Raw genomic sequence first — 20,593 nt, 5'->3', positions numbered from 1 at the left:
TTATACAAAGTAATCAAATGTATAAAAACAGTGCATATTCTTCAATGTGTAAATTAAATATATATTTCTTCTTCTTTTCAAGTTACAAAAGTCACTTTAATAGCTGCCCGGATCCAATATTTTGTTACACATGTTTTCTTTCTCAGCTGTTTGCTTTCACTTAAGACCTAAATTATTGTGTTTACAAGAATACTTCCAAAGAGAGGCATTTTGACAAATACAAGCGTGTGTGTATTTAACCGTTTAAGGCCTATAAAGCAGTGAAAATAACTCCCACGCTCTACGAGTACCGTCTTCTCGTCTCTCAGACAGTGTGCACATATAGCGAAATGCCTTCTCTTTCACTGCTGATTGCGTCTCAACTGCTTAAAAACACTTGTTTTTAAACCACAATCCTTAAAAATGCGTGCAAACAATAAGTTTTCTGCACAGTGTCGTCATGTGAGCTGTAACCACAATAAAGACAATAGTCCAAAATCAAATTTCAACCGGTTAATCATGTCTACCGGTATATCGCCCACCTCTGGTTTTTAATAAAAATTGAGCATCACATCATTGACCCTCTTACCAACCTAGAATACTTCACAACCATCTTTAACTATTGAAAATTCAGCCTCTCGTTGTTTTCAGGTAATTTCTGGTAAATTGAGACAGTTTTTGAGATGCCTGTCAAAATGTGCCTTGATTTACCCGAATTCAGCCTTTTCTTACATGCTTTCAGATTACAGTGCTTGGTGTGATATATGAAGAACCTATCTTGTGCTCTGTTCTTTGTACATAAAAATGTCCTAAAGTGCTGAAAGATTTTGTGCCCTTTGAAAAGGAGAGAAAACAACTTAGTTATCAATATTACTTAAGGGTTCCAGCTATGTAATTTTTATTATTAAACTCTTGGCTTAAATAGCTGCAAATGATTGTCTAATGATGGTGATGACGTGAGATTTATGATTGACCGTTTGTAGAGATGGTCCCTCTGGAGCAGCGTAGGATTAACTGCCTCTCACAACATTGTAATGGTGATAGAGCTGGCTGTGATCTCAGAAACTCTCAATTTCCTGGAATATATCTTCCATTCGTTTAGCTAGAGGCCCAGATCTTTAACCACTAAACTACCACTGCAGTTCATCAGATTCTCCACTTGATTCTAGGCATATGTCCTTTCTTCCCACGTCAGTGAAATGTCTTCATGTGCAGTGTTTATCGATTACATGCAGATTCAGCGCCGCACTTTCATACACACACTTATGTGTGAGTCTCTAGAGGATTGTATCTCTCAGTAGGAGTTTAATTGTATGATGTCAAGTGAGCTTCATTGGTCCTAGAGGACTGCGGTCATTCTCAACAATGAGAACATCTGCTCAAAGCGAGTGTTGTCTTGCTCTGTGATTGGGTCATAATGTCAAACTATCAAGCATTTTAATCCATCCTGACATTATTCCCCTTCTTCTTCTAGAACGTTCAGGATTTATCACACCATTCTGTCACCAGATCTCTACCCATCGGCGTTTAATTTATGTTAATGGACATTCAACAATACGTGGATGGTTTATTGAAATATTTTAGAGTCGTTTATTGTACATCTGGTATCTTGTGGCGGTTGACCATTTGATCTTTGAGGGTTTCATCCCTGAAGTGATAATTACATGGTTTGCAAAAAAACAAACTCGTACTGCTAAAAACACAATCATTGTGTGCTTTCATAATAGATCTTTTGTGCGCATCTGAGTACATTTGACATCAGAGTTTAGTCTGTTTGGTTGGAGCAGTTTTCTAAACTTAAATGCGTGATTTTTCTTTCACAAAATTTGTTCATATACAAGCTAAAATTCTTGCAGACCACCCTGAAATTAAAGGGATAGTTCACCCAAAAATAAAAATTTGATGTTTATCTGCTTACCCCCAGGGCATCCAAGATGTAGGTGACTTCAGTAGAACACAAACAAAGATTTTTAACTCAAACCGTTGCAGTCTGTTAGTCATTTAATGGCAGTGGATGGGCACCAAACATTTTAAAGTAAAAAAAACATGCACAGACAAATCCAAATTACACCCTGCGACTCGTGACAATACATTGATGTCCTAAGGCACAAAACAATAATTTTTTTGTGAGAAACTGAACAGTATTTATATAATTATTTACCTCTGATACACAGCAATATCCAGCTGTCCTGGGCGCTTGCTTAGCATCCGGCATGTTACCTGTGTACGCGCTCTGGCGTAGTATACGCAAACACCTGAAGGGGAAAAATGACCGCCGCAGACCCTCCACACTTTTACTAAGTGTATGGGCGTGTTGATATCCAGCCGAAGAGCAAGCAACCATAACTCCAAGCGATCAGGCTCAGAAGTTGGGAATCGGTGAACAGTCAACAATTTTGCGCAAGCAAATGTAATCTTTCAGCTTTAAATCAGTTTGAACAATCAGGATAAGCGCAAGTAATTACTATTTTGAATAGCCGCTATACCCACAATCTCTTTGCACTGTGTAAACAATGAGTGTCATATACACGCGACAGATTGCGTCCGGCGTTTGGGTATACTACGCCAGAGCGTGTACACAAGGTAACGCACCGGATACTGAGCACACGGCCAGAACAGCTGGATATTGCTGTGTATCAGAGGTAAATAATGATATAAATACTGTTCAGTTTCTCGCAAAAACTGATCGTTTCGTGTCTTAGGACATCAATGTATGGTCACGAGCTGCAGGGTTTAATTTGGATTTGTCTGTGCATGTTTTTTTTTTTTACTTTCAAATGTTTGGTGCCCATCCATTGCAATTATATGACTGACAGACTGCAACAGTTTGAGTTAAAAATCTTTGTGTTCTACTGAAGAAACAAAGTCTTGCAATTATATGACTGACAGACTGCAACAGTTTGAGTTAAAAATCTTTGTGTTCTACTGAAGAAACAAAGTCTTGCAATTATATGACTGACAGACTGCAACAGTTTGAGTTAAAAATCTTTGTGTTCTACTGAAGAAACAAAGTCTTGCAATTATATGACTGACAGACTGCAACAGTTTGAGTTAAAAATCTTTGTGTTCTACTGAAGAAACAAAGTCTTGCAATTATATGACTGACAGACTGCAACAGTTTGAGTTAAAAATCTTTGTGTTCTACTGAAGAAACAAAGTCTTGCAATTATATGACTGACAGACTGCAACAGTTTGAGTTAAAAATCTTTGTGTTCTACTGAAGAAACAAAGTCTTGCAATTATATGACTGACAGACTGCAACAGTTTGAGTTAAAAATCTTTGTGTTCTACTGAAGAAACAAAGTCTTGCAATTATATGACTGACAGACTGCAACAGTTTGAGTTAAAAATCTTTGTGTTCTACTGAAGAAACAAAGTCTTGCAATTATATGACTGACAGACTGCAACAGTTTGAGTTAAAAATCGTTGTGTTCTACTGAAGAAACAAAGTCTTGCAATTATATGACTGACAGACTGCAACAGTTTGAGTTAAAAATCTTTGTGTTCTACTGAAGAAACAGTCTTGCAATTATATGACTGACAGACTGCAACAGTTTGAGTTAAAAATCTTTGTGTTCTACTGAAGAAACAAAGTCTTGCAATTATATGACTGACAGACTGCAACAGTTTGAGTTAAAAATCTTTGTGTTCTACTGAAGAAACAAAGTCTTGCAATTATATGACTGACAGACTGCAACAGTTTGAGTTAAAAATCTTTGTGTTCTACTGAAGAAACAGTCTTGCAATTATATGACTGACAGACTGCAACAGTTTGAGTTAAAAATCTTTGTGTTCTACTGAAGAAACAAAGTCTTGCAATTATATGACTGACAGACTGCAACAGTTTGAGTTAAAAATCTTTGTTTGTGTTCTACTGAAGAAACAAAGTCACCTACATCTTGGATGCCCTGGAGGTAAGCAGATAAACATAAACAAATTTTCATTTTTGGGTAAACTATCCCTTTAATCCCAAAGCTCGAAAGAAACTATATTTTAAGTAACAATTAGTTTTTCGTAAATGAAATACATCATACATCAGTACATAATGTGTAATCTGCTTCACAATCAAATGACTCTTATTAAACTGTTCATTCAAACAAGTTCATTCATTATCATTCAATAGGATAAAACTTCATACTCTTTCATGAGGGTTTATGATTGAAGTGTTCATGAGTTTAGAATTTAGTAATTTACACATAACAGTTAGGAAAGTAATTACATCAGTTGATATCTACAGAGCGTTTTTGGACTGTGCTGATTTAATAGAAGTTGAATAAATGCTGATACTAATATTTTTAGAATGTACCAAATTAGAATGGTTCCTTTATGGGCTACAAAATTGGTGCAAACTGCGGTCCCACAACCAAAAAACACATTTAAAAAGCAGTATTCAAATCTTAGATGTTTACTAAGATTTTATTATCTGAAATCCACAATAATGTTTGAAATATCAGTATGCTTAATATATATAAAATTATCATTTATTGGGTACTTGCAATTGGGAGGTGGTTGTCCTGAACTCTAACCCCTGAATTTTAACTTCAACTTCAATTTTACTCATATCTACATGGTGAATAGATAGGCCCCATCATTTTGAGGTAAATGTGTTCAAAAGTATTGAAAATCTGTGTTTAACAATGTCTACCGAACACCATTTTTCTATAATTAAACACACTTTTTTGGGAGTTATTTTAATAACATTTAGTTTTTATATGTGTACAAATGTACAGAACTGTGCTAGCTATTAGTTGGTATCTTTGAGGTTCAAAAGTATCTGAAATTGTCAAAGTGACATTATGTTTGTTTTTTTGAGGGGGGTGGGGTGTTATTCCATATAATAGTGACTGCTGTATTAGTCATCATTGTTTCAGTAGTGACAAAAAGGAACACATAATCCATTATTTGGGGGAAATAAACACAATTTTAGTACAGTTATGCCAATTTTTAGTATTTTAGTACGTTTTAGTAGTTTTTTTTTTGTTTTGTTTTTTTGTTTTTTTTTACTGTGTGGGTTAAAATTCTATAATGTGATGTGGTCGCTAACAAAACATTACTTTCATTACCGAAGCATGGGATGTTTTGTTAAAAATAAAGTATACTGAATTATCAACTAAGATGTTATGATAGTGTTTGGTTCAATGTATATTGAACCAATGAATCCTTAAGTTTGAAATCAGTATGATCAACTTGTTGCCTTTTAACGAAGAAAAACTGGATTTAAAATACAAAAAACCTCATATATCACACTTGAAATATTGTTTAATAAAATATAAATGTATGTAAAAAATATATGTACGGGGAGATGTAAGCAAAATCTTTATCAATATAATCCTTCTTATTAAATTATATATTACTGTGTTTCAGTAGTGCCAAATTTGAGGAGAGGACAAATATTCTAAAACGTTCTGTAAAATATAATATGAGAATTAACTGTACACTTACTAGAAATGTAACCTTGGATATTATACAATTTGCATACATACAAAATTTGTGGAAAAAGACAAATTTTTCCAGATGTTTCCAACTCTGACTGTGAAGCAATTCTGTAGAATTGCCCATTTAGCCTACATTATTAGATGAAAGAGAATTTCTTTCATATGTAAGCAAAATGGACATTTCAACCAAAATATGCCTGTATGAATCATTTAATTAAACTTTTGACACAAAAAACACATCTTCTGCTCCAGAGTGCTAGCAGTGGTAGTCATGTTGATGATGCAAACTTAAAGCATTTCAAACCTAGTTAATAACCCACAGTGAAAAGTGACCAGCGGGGGCAAAGAAGAAGGGTGGAAGTGAACTCCAGTTTGGACCCACACACAAAATACACAATAAAAAACACATTAAATTTTGAGAGAAGTTTTTAGAAATTAGGTGTTTTGTGTGTGTGTGTGTGTGTGTGCGTGCGTGCGTGCGTGCGTGTGTCAAAACAGGTCAACAACAGGTTAAAGCTGTTTGTGGAGAGGGAAAGTTTGCAGAAAGAATTGCCCCTAATGTTTCAGAAAAACAAGAATAATGTAAATGAAGTGTAGTGTATTAATGTGAAACACACACGCTTTCTTGTGTTGCGCTGTGTTTGTGTTGCGATTATGTGTGTGTGGTCAGTCTGATTAAAACGGTCGTTTTTCTCCGGCTGTCAGCGGAAAGAATGGAAAATGTCAAAATAAGTATGAGTGGAATAGATGCTACCGTTAGCTCAGACCACACACATACACAACTTCTTCAACACGCAATGTCATACAATTCAAACAGAAATAAATTAGGCCTCATACAGCGCGTACCCTTACTATAAATATTGTTTCAGAGCAACACATGTGTATGTGTGAGTCTACACACGTGTACGTATGAGGGTGTGAGTGTATCTGTCCTCGGTGACAACTGACAAAACTAATCACACGAACGTATTCATCATGCAGCAGCGTTTATCTGTTCACAATCTCTTGTTTTACAAGCATGAAAGAAATGTACACACATGCGGACACACGTTTGAGCAAAGCAATTTTAGCTTGATGGAGCATTTGACCAATCAGGTTGTGGGTGGTCTAAAGAAAGACAGTTCTCTCTCACTATAACTTGTGTCCTCTTGTGTGTTTTGGCAAGACTTTACAGTAAGGTTCAGTTTGATCATATGCGTTTGGTACATAATCATTCAAAAGTTTAAGGTTTTTCCATGTTTCAAAAAAAAAGTATAGTGCTGTAAAATTGTGAAATATTATTACAATTTAAAATAACTGTTCTATTTTAATATATTTTCAAATGTAATTTATTCCTGTGATGTCAAAGCTGAATTTTTATCAGGCATGTGTCACGTGATCCTTCAGAAATCATGCTGATTTGCTATACTCAAGAAACATTTTTATATTATCAATGTTGTGGAAACCATATTATATAATGAATAGAAAGTTCAAAATAACAGCATTTATTTAAAATAGTCTTTAAAATGTCTTTACTGTAACACTTGATCAGTGTAATGAATCCTTGCTGATTCATTATTTCATAATTTCAAAAATGTCTACTGAACGTATTGTTCAGTGTTAGTCCGTGATAACTAATGTCAACGAACTGCATATAATCCTACTGTACATCTCTTGTGATACTACAGTAAGACAAAGTTTGCAATGACCTTTAAGAAAGAAAGAGATTGGTGTACAGATGAAAAAGGTAGTGTTTTGTTTAGTGTGTGTAAAAGAGAGACAGATGAGATGTCTCACACTAGAGTCGAGTTACAAGGTCTAGACTGCACAGAGCTGTTTCTCACACACACACACACACACACACACACGTCTTGCTAAATGAGGACATAACCGTAGACCTCTATTGTTTATATTTAAAGCTAATTATAATTACTGCGGACTAACCCAAACCATACATCTAGAAGAAAACCTTTTGCATGTTTATTATTAGAAACACATTATTTGCCTTATTTATAAATCCCTTTTACGTCTGATGGCGACTCAGATGTCCCCAAAGGCCATTTTTGTCAGATTTGGCTAACTTCTAGGCCCCGTTTGGTCCCTGAAGTACATGTAATTAAACCTGCATACTCGCTTTCTTTTGTTGCTTATCATAATTGTAAATGAGCAGATCAGTAAGCTTGAAGAAATTTTTTTCAGTGCTTTCTATCTCTCTCTTACACACATACAGACTCGGAGCCAGAACATCATGTCCAAAAGCTGGAACATCCTCTGGCAGGAAGACAGCCCTACAGTGTCTGATTTCAAACACACAGTGGATTAAAAAACAAAAGTATGACACAGCAAGGTGTTTACAGATCTAAAAGTGTCATCTTACCGGTTAAAACACACAGATACTCGCGTTCACACTCACGCGTCAATGTTTTACATGGATACATGAATACACATGACACCCAGTGCACTCTGGGCTGAACTTTGTGATTTAGTGGCTTCTCTAATCACATAAATAACTTGAATTTTACCCAGACACAGCTGCATGACCCCACTAACCCTGCTGTATGAGTCTGTGCGCGCGCGCGCGTGTGTGTGTGTGTGTGTGTGTGTGTGTGTGTGTGTGTGTGTGTGTGTGTGTGTGTGTGTGTGTGTGAGAGTGAGGGTGTGAGAATTCAGATTTTTTTTCCCTTTAACAATCCTGCAATCAAAAAAAAAGACAAGCTATGAAGATGACAATGGCAGTCTAGGTCTTGTAATGTGATTCTACTGTGAAGAATAGCAGGGTCATGTTCTCTGTCTTACTGACACAGACACAGATATGTGCTACTGCAACTGACCCAGAGTTACTCTTTTCTCAACCTTTTCATTCACTGTGTATAAACATGCATGGAAACTCCAGACCTGAAGTGTCCTGACCTGATAGTTATCCCTGAATATAAGATGATAATGATGTGTGTGTGTGTGTGTGTGTGTGTGTGTGTGTGTGTGTGTGTGTGTGTGTGTGTCCACCGTCTGCCTAAAATGTCCTTTTATTGCAATCTCAAAGGGTCACCGTTACAATAGGAGTATTTTATACACGTACAAAGAATAAAGAACTGAAGAAATGCAGAAGGAAAGGAAGGAAGAAATGTAAGGGAAAATAAGGTGATAGAAATAAGGTGAAAATGTATGGAAGGGAAAAGATAATAAAAATGGGAAGAATGAAGAAAGAAATGTGAAAAAAATAAGGAAGGGGAAAAAATGAAAGGAAGAAAATGGAACTATGGGAGAAAAAGGGAAGGAAGAAAGAAAGGAAAATGAAATTAAAGAATGAAAAGAAAAAGAAAAAAAAGAAAGAATAAAGAATTAAAATAAAATAAAAGATAAATGAAAAGAGCAAACAAAGAGAGTTTGTACTCTCACAACCACATCAATTTAGTAAACATCTCTTCCTCTATGAGTGTATGTATGTGTGGTTTTACTAGGGCTGGATGATATGACCTAAAATCAAAATCCAAATTCCTTCTTCTTCTTCTTCTTCCGCTCTTAAGTCTATGGCAGCCCATAGAACCGCTTGCGGGAAAGTTGTAAAAGTTGTGCACACTAATAGAGGACAGTGTCAACATTAATCAGAGCAAATTTGTAGTCTCTAACTCAAACTCTCTAGCGCCACCACTTGTCCAAAGTTTCACTCATGTTTGTGCTAATAACTTTCGAACCATAAGGTACAGAATTAAAAATATTTTTTTTCTCAGAATCCTTGGGTCATGCCGAGTCGAATGAAGTCCAAAATTCAAAAATCGTAAGGTTTCGTTTTTTTCTTTCTATTTTTAATAGTTCATAAAACCTACTTTTTCGAACACGTGCTAGATGGTTTGTCTGATTTTCACCAAAATTGGCTCAGATCATCTTCAGAACATGCTGGCAAAAAGTTATGGATTTCAAGTTGATTAGTCGAACCGTTTTCGAAATAACGCCTAAACGAATTTTATGAAAAGCACACAAAAATGGATGTGAGGCCATATCTCCGCAACGGTTTGGCATATTGAGACCAAACTTGGTGTGTGTTATAACAGGCAAGACCTGAGGCTACCTGCAGTGTTTCGAGACACTGCCACCTAGTGGTCAGGAGATACGAAAAATGGCTTTTTTTGCTTATAACTTTTTGGTTTGGCCAAAAATCACAAAAAATCTCTATAGATTTGGTGCATCACACCGTCAAACCATCATAGCCATTTTGGGCATCGGCCATATTTAAGTTTGTAGTAAATTGCTAACATTTGCCAATATCTCAGAAACTCTTATAGACACAAAACCACCGTAGGAAATTCGGAAACATAGCGTGCCGGCTATACACTAATGCCCAATTGCCAAAATTTTGATAGTAAGTGGCAAAAAAAGTCTATAACTCCAAAACAAAATGAGACATTTTCACCAAATTTGACACACATATGTATGGGCACACTCTAAGCACACATACATAATTTGGTGGGATTGTGCCTCTCGGTGGTGCTATAATTAAACAAAACATGAAATTGCCATTGACTTCAATAGAGTATTATGATAGAAAATGCTACATTTTACGAATGCAGTGGTGTACCATTATAACACTTTGTATATATTATCGAGACCATGACCTGAAAGTATTAAAAACGTTTTGAAACAGTGCCACCTTGTGGTCAAAAGTGACAACCGATTATATTGTATTACTAGTGGTTGTTTTTATGATTTTTCACCCATTTTGGCTAAAATCACCTTAAAATGATCAATTTTCAACTTTAATTACTCATTGCTGCACTTGTTCTGATGCTTCCCTTACCTAGTGCTTGGCTCCATAATTGCTGCTTGCAGCTATATTTTATTATTATTTTTGTTTGTTTTTTGTCCTCAAAGATGTGAATCTGACTCATGATTGATCTTGTCCTGTCACTCTATACACTCAAGTATTTACTCTAGGTTTCTTACTGGCCATTCAGAAAGAACACATCTTCGTATCTAAAACGCGAGACACCGTGCTCAGGAATGGTTTTAAAAAAAGCGCAGAGCAGAAATCCTAAATAATGGCGTCATATACAAAGGTTGGCCAGGCCAACCTGCTACTCTGAACAAAAGCTTGCAACGCTTGCCCTATCTCCGTAGTCATCCGATTGGTACACTGTTTTGGAACTGAGGCCCTGTTTACACTAGTGCGTTTTCATTTTAAAATGGTGTTTTGAAATAAAAATGATTCTCACCAACACTGGCGTTTTCACTGCGTTTCAGAAATGATCTCTGTCTACAACCGAAAACACATGTCATAGATATATACGTAGATGCCTTATTAGTGACTGTTTCTATGAGTCGCTATACGTAAACTGTCTGCCATATTGTAATGGTCAACTAGACGTTCACCATAGTAATGACTGAATATTCGAAATGCCACAATCCTGCACAGCCGTTGGTCTGCACACCTATAGTAACCATAATAAAATTGACTGTTTTTCCTTGGGGTGTAAAAAAAAATAAAAAATGACCATGATGTTATTATTTACATAGTCATCAAGGATACACAGAGCGAATGTGGGCAGCAACACCATTGTATTCAAAAGTCTATGTTTTGGTCCGTTTACTCTGAAACGCAACCCCAGAGTTTTCAAAGTAAAACGGGATCTGCAGCGTTTTCTAAAGTCTCCATTTGCGGGGGTCGAAAATGCCAGAGTAGTATAAACGATAGGCTTAACCATAGCAAAAGTTATGCGTTTTAAAACGAAAACACAGTAGTGTAAATGTAGCGTGACATTGCTGTTGATGAGCGGTGCTGCGTGCATGTAAAAGTTAAAATTCTGTTAACTTGACATGCCTATTTTAACGCGCTACTCACGTACAAGGCGCTGCAAAAGAGACAAGAACATTGGTCATACACGTCTGTATAGCGCCGACTACACATGCGGTAGTATGTTTTTAATAGGAAAGTATTAACAGGACAAAAAATAAATAAATAACTGGGGAAATTATGTCAGTTAAAGGTTCTGAATTTTGGTTTCGAATACTTTTCGATTAATCGTTCAGCCCTAGGTTCCAACCCGATCTCACAGCAATTCGCACATGTTTTATGAGGTGGCTAATTCGTAGGAATTTGTACGAATGACCACCCCTAATCCCACCCCTAAACCTACCCTTTACAGAAAACGTACAAAACTGTAGGTGAGGTTGTAGGAATACATACACAAACCGTGAGGTTGTACGAATTCGTACAAATTAGTCACCTCGTAAAATACGTATGAATTGGTCATGTATACCCTATGTTATGGGGACAGAATATCTTTACAAAGATTGCAATATTCAAAACCCTTGTCTTTGTGTGGACATTATTGGTCCACATGAGGAAACATGCTTATAAATCATACAGAATTAAGTTTTCTGAAAATCTAAAAATGCTGAAAGTTTTGTGTGACGGAAAGGTTTAGGGTAAGGGGGTAGAAAATACAGTTTGTACAGTATTAAAGAACCATGACCATGGAATGTCCTCATAAAACATTGAAACCCAACGTGTGTGTTTAAGGCTTGCAGCGCTATTACCCTGTTCATATGTGAGATAATGATAAGAAAGGTATTTCCTTTCTAAATAATTCATTAAGTTAATGTGATTTTGTGTGTGTTTGTGTGCTTGATCATCCCATTGGAATGTCTTACTGCTGTAAAGCCACAGGGTTTCTAAACACACACACACATTATGTTCATTATGTTCAGAGTTGTCTTTCAGCAGAGGTGTGTGTGCGTGCATGTGTAGTTTGAGTTTATGTGGTGACATTTATTTTATAAAGAAATTGATTTGTTTCATTGATCATGTCTGGCTCAAAGTCAATTTGGAGTTAAAATGTAAAATGCTTTGAAACAACACCATGAATTAATTGTATTCTTCTGCACTGTATTTAAAAAAAACCTTATTCCTTCATCTTCACAGAGCAGATGGAGAGATGAACACACAAGAGGGCTGGAGAGAGTCATTCATCGTACCAAACGTTCAGGTAAAAAAAAAAACTTTTGTGTGTGTTGGTATTCATGAAATTTGTGTGTGTGTGTGTGTGTGTGTGTGTGTGTGTGTGTGTATACGTGAGTATAAAGCCCGTGAGATTGCCAACAATTTCGCTTTGATGTGGTTTAGAGTTCAGAACGAGATGCATTTCCTTCATTTGATCATGCTACCTCTCACTCTCTCTCTCCCCCTCGTTCATTCCTTCCATCTTACTCATTACTGGGCTATGCTGCGCGCACCAGTAGTTTATACGTGAAATCCCTATCCTTTTTCCATTCTGGTAGCTTCTAACAAACTTATATTGCTCCTCTCTCGCTCTTTCTCGTTGGCCGACTCTTGCTTTGGTTACCTACTCCTCTTTCCACAGCCGTGATTGGCTCCAGTTGGCAGCGGTTTGATTGGCAGGTGGTTTTGGCTTTGATTATGGCTGTGCAGTCACTGGCTCTGATCGGGAGTTCTACTGTTTCAGCTTTTGCACCTGTGTGCGTCATGTGCCAAAACAAATACCGATACAACACAGATAATCTGCACGCATACTACACATGCATGCCATCTCAAACGATGCTGAAGCAGATGTTTGGAGAGAGAGGTTACTGATGATGATACATGTAAAGTAGATGATATAGTGCAGCTTAATGTAAACAAACGAGATGTACTTCTGTAGATGTGTCAGTCGATAAGTATGGAAATAAATGAAAATTAGTTCACCCATTATTTACTCACCTTCCAGGCATCCTAGGTGTAAATGACTTCCTTCTTTCAGACGAATCCAATCAGAAAACTTGTTCTGGCTCTCCCAAGCTTTATAATGGCAGTGGGTGGGTGCTTGATCAGTCCAAAACAAGTCTAATAAAGTGCATCCATCCATAATAAAAAAGTGTCTTACATGGCTCCGGGGGAAGTGAATAAAGGTCTCCTGTAGCGAATCAATGCATTTTTGTGAGTAAAATATCCATATTTGCAATATAATAATCGCTTTATTCTAGCTTGCACTAACAGTCATACATCTGGGCGGATGACGTAAGACGTCAGTGTTCCGGTGTTGAGTCTCGAGGAAATCCTTTGTTTGTTTACAGAAGCAAAGGAAGCAAAGTTTGACTTTTGACTTTTTGACTTTAGCAAGTCTCCTCTTGGCTTATATCGAAATCCTCCACCTTTTTTTTTTTTTTTTTTACAAATCCTCGTTTTGTACTTCTAATTTGTGACCACTGTTTTGTTCCGGTCTCTCCGCTACGCGTCCACATTCGTCAGTTCTGAGCAACTGTTAGTGCAAGCTAGATTAAAGTGATTCTTACATTTTAAATATGGACATTGTTCTAACCCACTACCATGATAATGCATGGGAGAGCCAGAACAATTTTTAATATAACTCCGAATGGATTTGTCTAAAAGAAGGAAGTCATATACACCTAGGATGCCTTTAGGGTTAATAAATGCCTTCTGAAGTGATTTGATGCATTTGTGTAAGTAAAAATATCCATATTTAAACTTTATAAACCATAATCTATAGCTTCCACTAACTGTTGTACGTGTTCATGAGAGAGTGACATTCCAGATGACGTAGGATGAATGCGTAGCATAAGCTCCAGTGATAATATGATAGTCTCGCGAGAACCAAGTATTGTTTACAGCAAAGGAAACCCACACTGTAAAAAGTTTTCACCAGATTCAATTTAAAACCTTAGGTTCAGCAGCTGCCTTAAGTTTTTAAGTTAAATCAGCTTAAAACTACAAGTCATTTTAACTTATTACAATGAAAATGAGTTGATGTAACTTGTGAGTTTAAATGACTTAAGTTGATTTAACTTACAATCTTAAGGCAGCTGCTAAACTTAAGTTTTTAAGTTGAAACTGGTGAAAACTTTTTACAGTGCAGTCTACTTTTGGCAGAATTTTTCTTTACAAATCCTTGTTTTTGTTCGTCACCACGTTCACCAACGTCCTATGTCATCCGCTAGAACACCATTCTCTTGTGAACATTTGTACGACAGTTAGCGGAAGCTAGAGATTATGGTTTATCAAGTTTTAAATATGCATATTTTTCTTACATAAACACAATCCTTTCACTTCAAAAGGCCTTTATTAACACCTGGAGGCGTGTGGAGCTCTTCTTATGATGGATTAATCCACTTTATTTTGTTTCAAAATCTCAACAGCCGTTCACTGCCATTATAAAGCTTCGAAGAGCTAGGACTTTTTTTAATATAACTCCGATTGTATTCATCTGAAAAAAAGGCACATATCATAGTCAAATCATGGGGTCATTTTAATTTTTGGGTGAACTATCCCTTTAAGACATTGCTTTCTTTGGTCCACTTTAGTCTTATTGTACTTCATTCAAACTTTAAGCCAACCTGAATATATATATATATATATATATAATAAGAAGAGGAAATATAAAATTTTTAGTGTAGTACTAGTAAATTATTATTGTTATTACTGTTGCTACCACTACTACTATTATGGTTATTATTAGCTTAAAATAGATGGCTTTTGGTGAAGAATGTCACAACTACTAACTGTTTTCGCTGCAATCTCATCATCTTTTTCTGAGATCAAATGAAAATGAAAATTGTGATTTTGTGGTGCAAAAGTCAGCAGACATCACCAGAGAGCCTGAGAGCAGTTTGTAATGTTTTACCCCCATAAATTGTCATGAACGGAACTACATTATATTCACTTCTTGTAATGTGACTGTGTGTGAACGGTCAAATGCACTTATCAATTAAAACACAAAAGGCAATTAATGTGTTTCAGCTGGTATTGAGAATAAATTAGTGAAATGATTTATTTAGTGAATGAGTGACCCAGTATTTCTCACATTATTGTTGTCTGTGTGTGGGAGTCCTGTGCACTAAATTCTTTTTAGAGTGGCACACTCAGGTGTGTTGCAGATGGACTCTGGTGGAAACAGTGCCTGTAATATGCTGAGCTGTAAATCTCTGTCTATTTGACAGCAGTGTATGGATGTTAATAAATCCCTTACATACTGTTATGTAGACATATAGGATATTGCATACAGCTCAATGTGTGTGTTTGAAACTATAGACCTCACTCATCGCTGTGAGCTCATTTTGAACAGCGTCCACACACATAACTCAAGTTGTAGCTGATTTTTATGGCTTACTTGTAATTCTGTTAAACTAAATTTCCATGAAATGTTGACAACAAAATAAAATGCAAGCATCAGATTGTGTTAGGTGACTCCATCTAGTGTCAATCTGTCTGTGTGTATCTGTGGGTACATGCATGATTCAATAAGGAAGCCATTTTTAATCCATTCCTGTGATCAAAAGTCATGCTGTCTTCTACCCAATTTTCAGATTCATGGGTCAAAGCACTTGCACATGGACATACACAAACTCGCTCACTTTGTGGCCTCATAAACATGCACTTTGTGAACGTACAGCTGGTGTTCGGTGTGTTTGTGTGCGCAGCTGCATGTTTGGTGTGAAATATGGTTCCAATATTGTCTGTCTTTGATGCTAATTTGTTCCATTCATTAAAGACTTTTAACACTCTTTCTTTTTTTTCTCCCTTTTAAAACAAACACAGACATACCCAATGTCAAGTAACCCTCCCTCAGAGTTCTTTTGACATACATGCATGTACACAGACGCGTGTGCACACATGCAGACCGTTTTTTATATTTACATTTTATTTATATTTCAACATTTGAAAGCACTTACGCTTATCAATGATGCTTATGAGTCGTTTCAACTGCAGTATAAATGGCACCTTTTCCCGAGGCTTACCGTCACAACCAGAGAGAGTTCATTCACTGGTCTGAGAATTTCACGAAAGCTGAGATTAATAAAATTATGATATTTTCATTATGTTTAGCAAATATTTTGTAAATCAGGTGAGTGGATTAGCCAAAGCTGCTTGGACAGTTTGCAAGGCTTTGTTTAAATAAATAAATGTGAAAGGCATTTATAAAACAAACATTACATGTGGTAATCTGGTAAACATTTTCTGATTAAGAGATTTCTGGGAATAGAAGTAAAGACTATGTCGATAATAAAGGTTTTACAAAACAAACCAAGGCTTTGTGAAGTGGTCTGGATGATTTGTGCATACTGAGAGCAGAATTCACCGAAAATGGCGCATTTGCATGTTTTCTTTATTTTCATGTTTAGTTTTGAAAGCCCGCAACTTAAATACACTTAAGTAATAAAATAATATGATTTAAATATTAAACATTTGATGTGTGAAGCCCCTGACAGTTTCAGAAAAAATGCATTTTTATGGGCAATTGTGCCAGTACTGTCTTGTTAGCACAGTCGCAAATCACTTGAAAATGTACACAAACATCTTAAAATAAATTCTTTAAGCATTTTATCCATCTGCTTTCTAAAGCCAATGTGTTAATTTAAAGTGGAATGTGAAAAAGATGCATGGTTTTGGCTGAAATAAACAACTATTTGGTGAGTTCATCCCTGATTGTTTTGTAAAAAAGACAGGGACATCTGCAGGGAGGTACTGAAGGCAGGTCAAGTTCTTTGCATGCTTATTATGTGTGTCATGTTTGGTTTTTGTTGCGCTTGCTTGATTTTATGTATGTGCATGCTGCCCTCCTCCCCCCTCTTCTGTTGTTTTTCATATAATGAGAAAAAAGGGAAGATTAAAGGGGAAGATTAAAGGCAGCAAGTTGTTTCTTTTCACTTTTGATATTCTGTGTTTTGAGAAAAAGAGATATCGCGTGCGAAGCCCACCGGACAACACAGCGAAAGCAGCAGTCATTTACAAATGACTTGAAGTAGTTTCATTGCGAAAAAAAGACCCCCAAATGCTAGCCAACACAAACACAAGAGTGACCTCAGGCCTTAGAAACACAGATCTGTCTCCTGAGAGTTAGTGTGTGTGTGTGTTTAGGCTAGACTTTAAACTATAAAACAGTGGATTTTGTCAGACTTGTTTATTACGGATGTGCTGGATTTATTACACACACACAAATACACTCTTATTGGATATCATTTGACTCTTGTGTCTAGGTTTGTTGCTTTAGTATTACAGATTTGTGTGTGATGAGATGTGTGAGTGTTATTTATAGACACCAGCAGAAGCAATTGTCCTTCAAATTACATTTTATTTGTTTTTCTGTGGTCATGTGAGTGTCATTATCGGTTTAGCTGCTTTGAAACAAATAAACAAGTCTGATTGAAGCAAAAACCAGAAGCCCAGGAGGAACATTTTTTGCATTTGTGATTGTGAATGCAAAATGATACAGTTCTGATTGTCTTTTCTTGCTGCTTATTTCTCTTACAGAAGCTAACGGAAAAAAGAAGGGAGAGCGGAAAAAGGGTAATTATATTATTTTCACACTTATTTAAAGTGTATTGTTTCTAGTGTTTTAATGTTTTAGTTTAGTGTCAGACTGACGTTGCATTCCTCTCTCTCTCTTTTTTTTTTATCAGGCAAGAAAGGACCCCCTGGCGCTCCTGGACCTCCAGGCCCACCTGGTCCACAAGGTCCACCTGGAATACCAGGGATCCCAGGAATCCCAGGCAGTAACGCAATGGGTCCCTCTGGCCCACCTGGACCTCCTGGACCCGCAGGGCCACCAGGACCACAAGGTCCACCTGGACCACAGGGACCTTCAGGTTAATACAGACACTTTTCGTTTCAAGGCACTTCAGTAGACCTTTAAGGTTATCATGAATTCAAAATGGACAAATCTTGTTAATGGAGTGCCCTCATGATCTTTAATTAAAATTGAATCAAAACTTTGCAACAACATGTTTTTTTTTTGACAATAAACTCTTGCCTTCAGCAAACTGTCACTTACATGAGATCACAGCAATAGCAAACGACAGTGATCCAATCAGTTCCCAGTGGACAAAATCAGGTCCTGTCCTACATTTCGAGAAGCTACTCACTCTTATATAGGAAAGAAAAAAACGTTACTTTCATATTATGCCAATTAAAGGCCTGCCTACATCAAGATCCATGCAACGGCAACACAACACAATTCAATGAAAAACAAAATCAACTGAAATTAAGCTTCATTGCTGTGCAAGTTTTTGCAATCCATACAAATTTATTGTTTAAATTGAAAGGCTTGTTGCTGCAAACATGTGTGGCAAACATTCACTGCTGATCATAAGCAACTAATAATTGACCAAAAGCAACTAAGGGCCTGTCCACACGGAGACGCGTTTCGCTGTATACGTATAAATTTTTTATCGTATTGGCGTTTCATCCACACGGATCCGGCGTTTTAGGAGACTGAATCCGCTATTTTTTGAAACCGGGTCCCAAAGTGGATAAATCTGAAAACGACACCCTCGCGGTTTCGTGTGTACAGCCAATAATTTCTTTCCCTCTGTGTGTCAACAGGTGGAGGAGAGAAAGCCAGACACAGAGAGACACAGGTAAGCACCATCTCCTGATCTCCACTGCCACACGTTATATTCTCTCAGTAAACAAGAGGATGCTTAATATGTAGTTTGAACATGCTAATGAGTCCATTATTTTGGATTTGTGTTTGTTTCTGTAGCCAGCTGTGGTGCATCTTCAAGGTCAGGAAACTACTATCCAAGTGAAAGAAGGTAAGAGTTAAATAATGATCCCCCGCATACACACAACTGCATACATATGTTTCATAATGCTTATTGATATTGTGTGTTGGAATGACTTTAAAGGGTTAGTTCACCAAAAAATAAAAATTCTGTCATTAATTATTCACCCTCATGTCGTTCCAGACCCACAAGCACATTTTTGGAACACAAATTAAGATATTTTTGATGAAATCCAAGAGCTTTCTGACCCTGCATACACACGTTTAAGGACACCGTTGAAATAGTCCATGTGACATCAGTGGTTCAACCATAATGTTATGAAGCTGCGAGAATACTTTTTGTGCGCAAAGAAAACAAAAATAATGAATTTATTTAACAATTTCTTCTCTTTTGGGTCAGTTGCCGCACAAAAAGTTTTCTGACCGCTGATGTCACATGGACTATTTTATCGATCTCCTTACTACCTTTCTGGGCCTTGAACCTTTCTACAGAGGGTCAGAAAGCTCTGGGATTTCATTAAAAATATCATAAAGTTGTGTTCTGGAGGTAAGAAGAATGTCTTACAGGTTTAGAACATGAAGGTGAGTAATTAATGACAGAATTTTTATTTTTGGGTGAACTATCCCTTTCATTTGTTAGAGGTTGTATAAAGGACTCAAATATAAGGATGGCCCACTGGCTATTGTAAACCTTATTTGTAAAAAAAAATTAAAATAAAAATAAAAAGTAAATAAAAGTAACATTTGATGAATAAAAAAATGCAGAGATTTTAATGTTATTTAATCTAATTTTAATGTTATTTTAAATAAATGCTGTTATTTTCATATTTCTATTCACCACATAATTCTGAAAAAATACAAAATATTACACAGGACAAATATTTTCAATGTTGATAATAAAAAAACTGTTTCTTAAGCATCTAATCAGCATATTAGAAAGATTTCTAAGGGATCATGTGTTACTGAAGACTGGACTAATGGCTGCTGAAATTTCACCTTACAATCACAGGAATAAATTACATTTTAAAATAAAAACATTATTTTAAATTGTATGATAGGACAGTGTTTGGCAGAGATAAAACTATTTGAAAATTTGAAATCTGAAATTTACGTTTTGATATATTTACGATAGAATTTACTAAATATCTTCATGGAACATGATCCTAATGATTTTTGGCACACAATGTATTGTTGGCTATTGCTACAAATATACCTGTGTGACTTATGACTGGTTTTGTGGTTGAGGGTCACAAATGATCAGTGAGAAATATATAATTTATTAGTGTAAGGGTCAGTGAAAGTGTTGACAAGGCAAGTAGAAATGGGAAAAAAACCTCCTTATATTTGAGCCCTGCTGTGTGTGTTTTAACTATGTATCGCTGCTATCATAACAGATGATTGAGTATTTACTGGTGTCTGTTTGTGAGATTTGTCAGAAGGTGTGTTGAAAAATTGGAGAATGATCTCAATCCACCAGAGAGTGTTTAAAATGCACTCGCGCTCTGGAGAGCTGGAAGTCCTACTTGACGGAACATACTTTATATATAGTCAGGTAGAAGTGAGTACAGTCCCTGGACTAACTCTACTGCTTATACACAAACAAATACAATATACATTTCATACAAATACAATAAAACATATTTTAACAATATTAGAAAACGTAATTTGCTTTCTGTGTGTGTCTGTGTGTTC

The 20,593-nt window shown here is 36.3% G+C and overlaps 1 protein-coding gene across 1 annotated transcript in view; it reads left to right on the top strand.

Moving 5' to 3' along the window:
- eda (ectodysplasin A) overlaps positions 1 to 20,593 on the top strand; it is a 56,502-nt gene that overhangs the window by 32,070 nt on the left and 3,839 nt on the right. Inside the window, exons 2-7 of the mRNA XM_073840609.1 lie at positions 12,310 to 12,373; positions 17,650 to 17,685; positions 17,799 to 17,984; positions 18,721 to 18,755; positions 18,881 to 18,932; positions 20,329 to 20,459. Coding sequence (XP_073696710.1) covers positions 12,310 to 12,373; positions 17,650 to 17,685; positions 17,799 to 17,984; positions 18,721 to 18,755; positions 18,881 to 18,932; positions 20,329 to 20,459 — 504 coding nt within the window. The remainder of the gene's footprint in view (positions 1 to 12,309; positions 12,374 to 17,649; positions 17,686 to 17,798; positions 17,985 to 18,720; positions 18,756 to 18,880; positions 18,933 to 20,328; positions 20,460 to 20,593) is intronic.

This window comes from Garra rufa, chromosome 5 (genome assembly GCF_049309525.1).
Source record: "Garra rufa chromosome 5, GarRuf1.0, whole genome shotgun sequence".
Classification (NCBI taxonomy): Eukaryota; Metazoa; Chordata; class Actinopteri; order Cypriniformes; family Cyprinidae; genus Garra; species Garra rufa.
The sequence above is the reverse complement of the archived record's forward strand: the minus strand, read 5'-3'. Positions and strand labels throughout refer to the sequence as shown.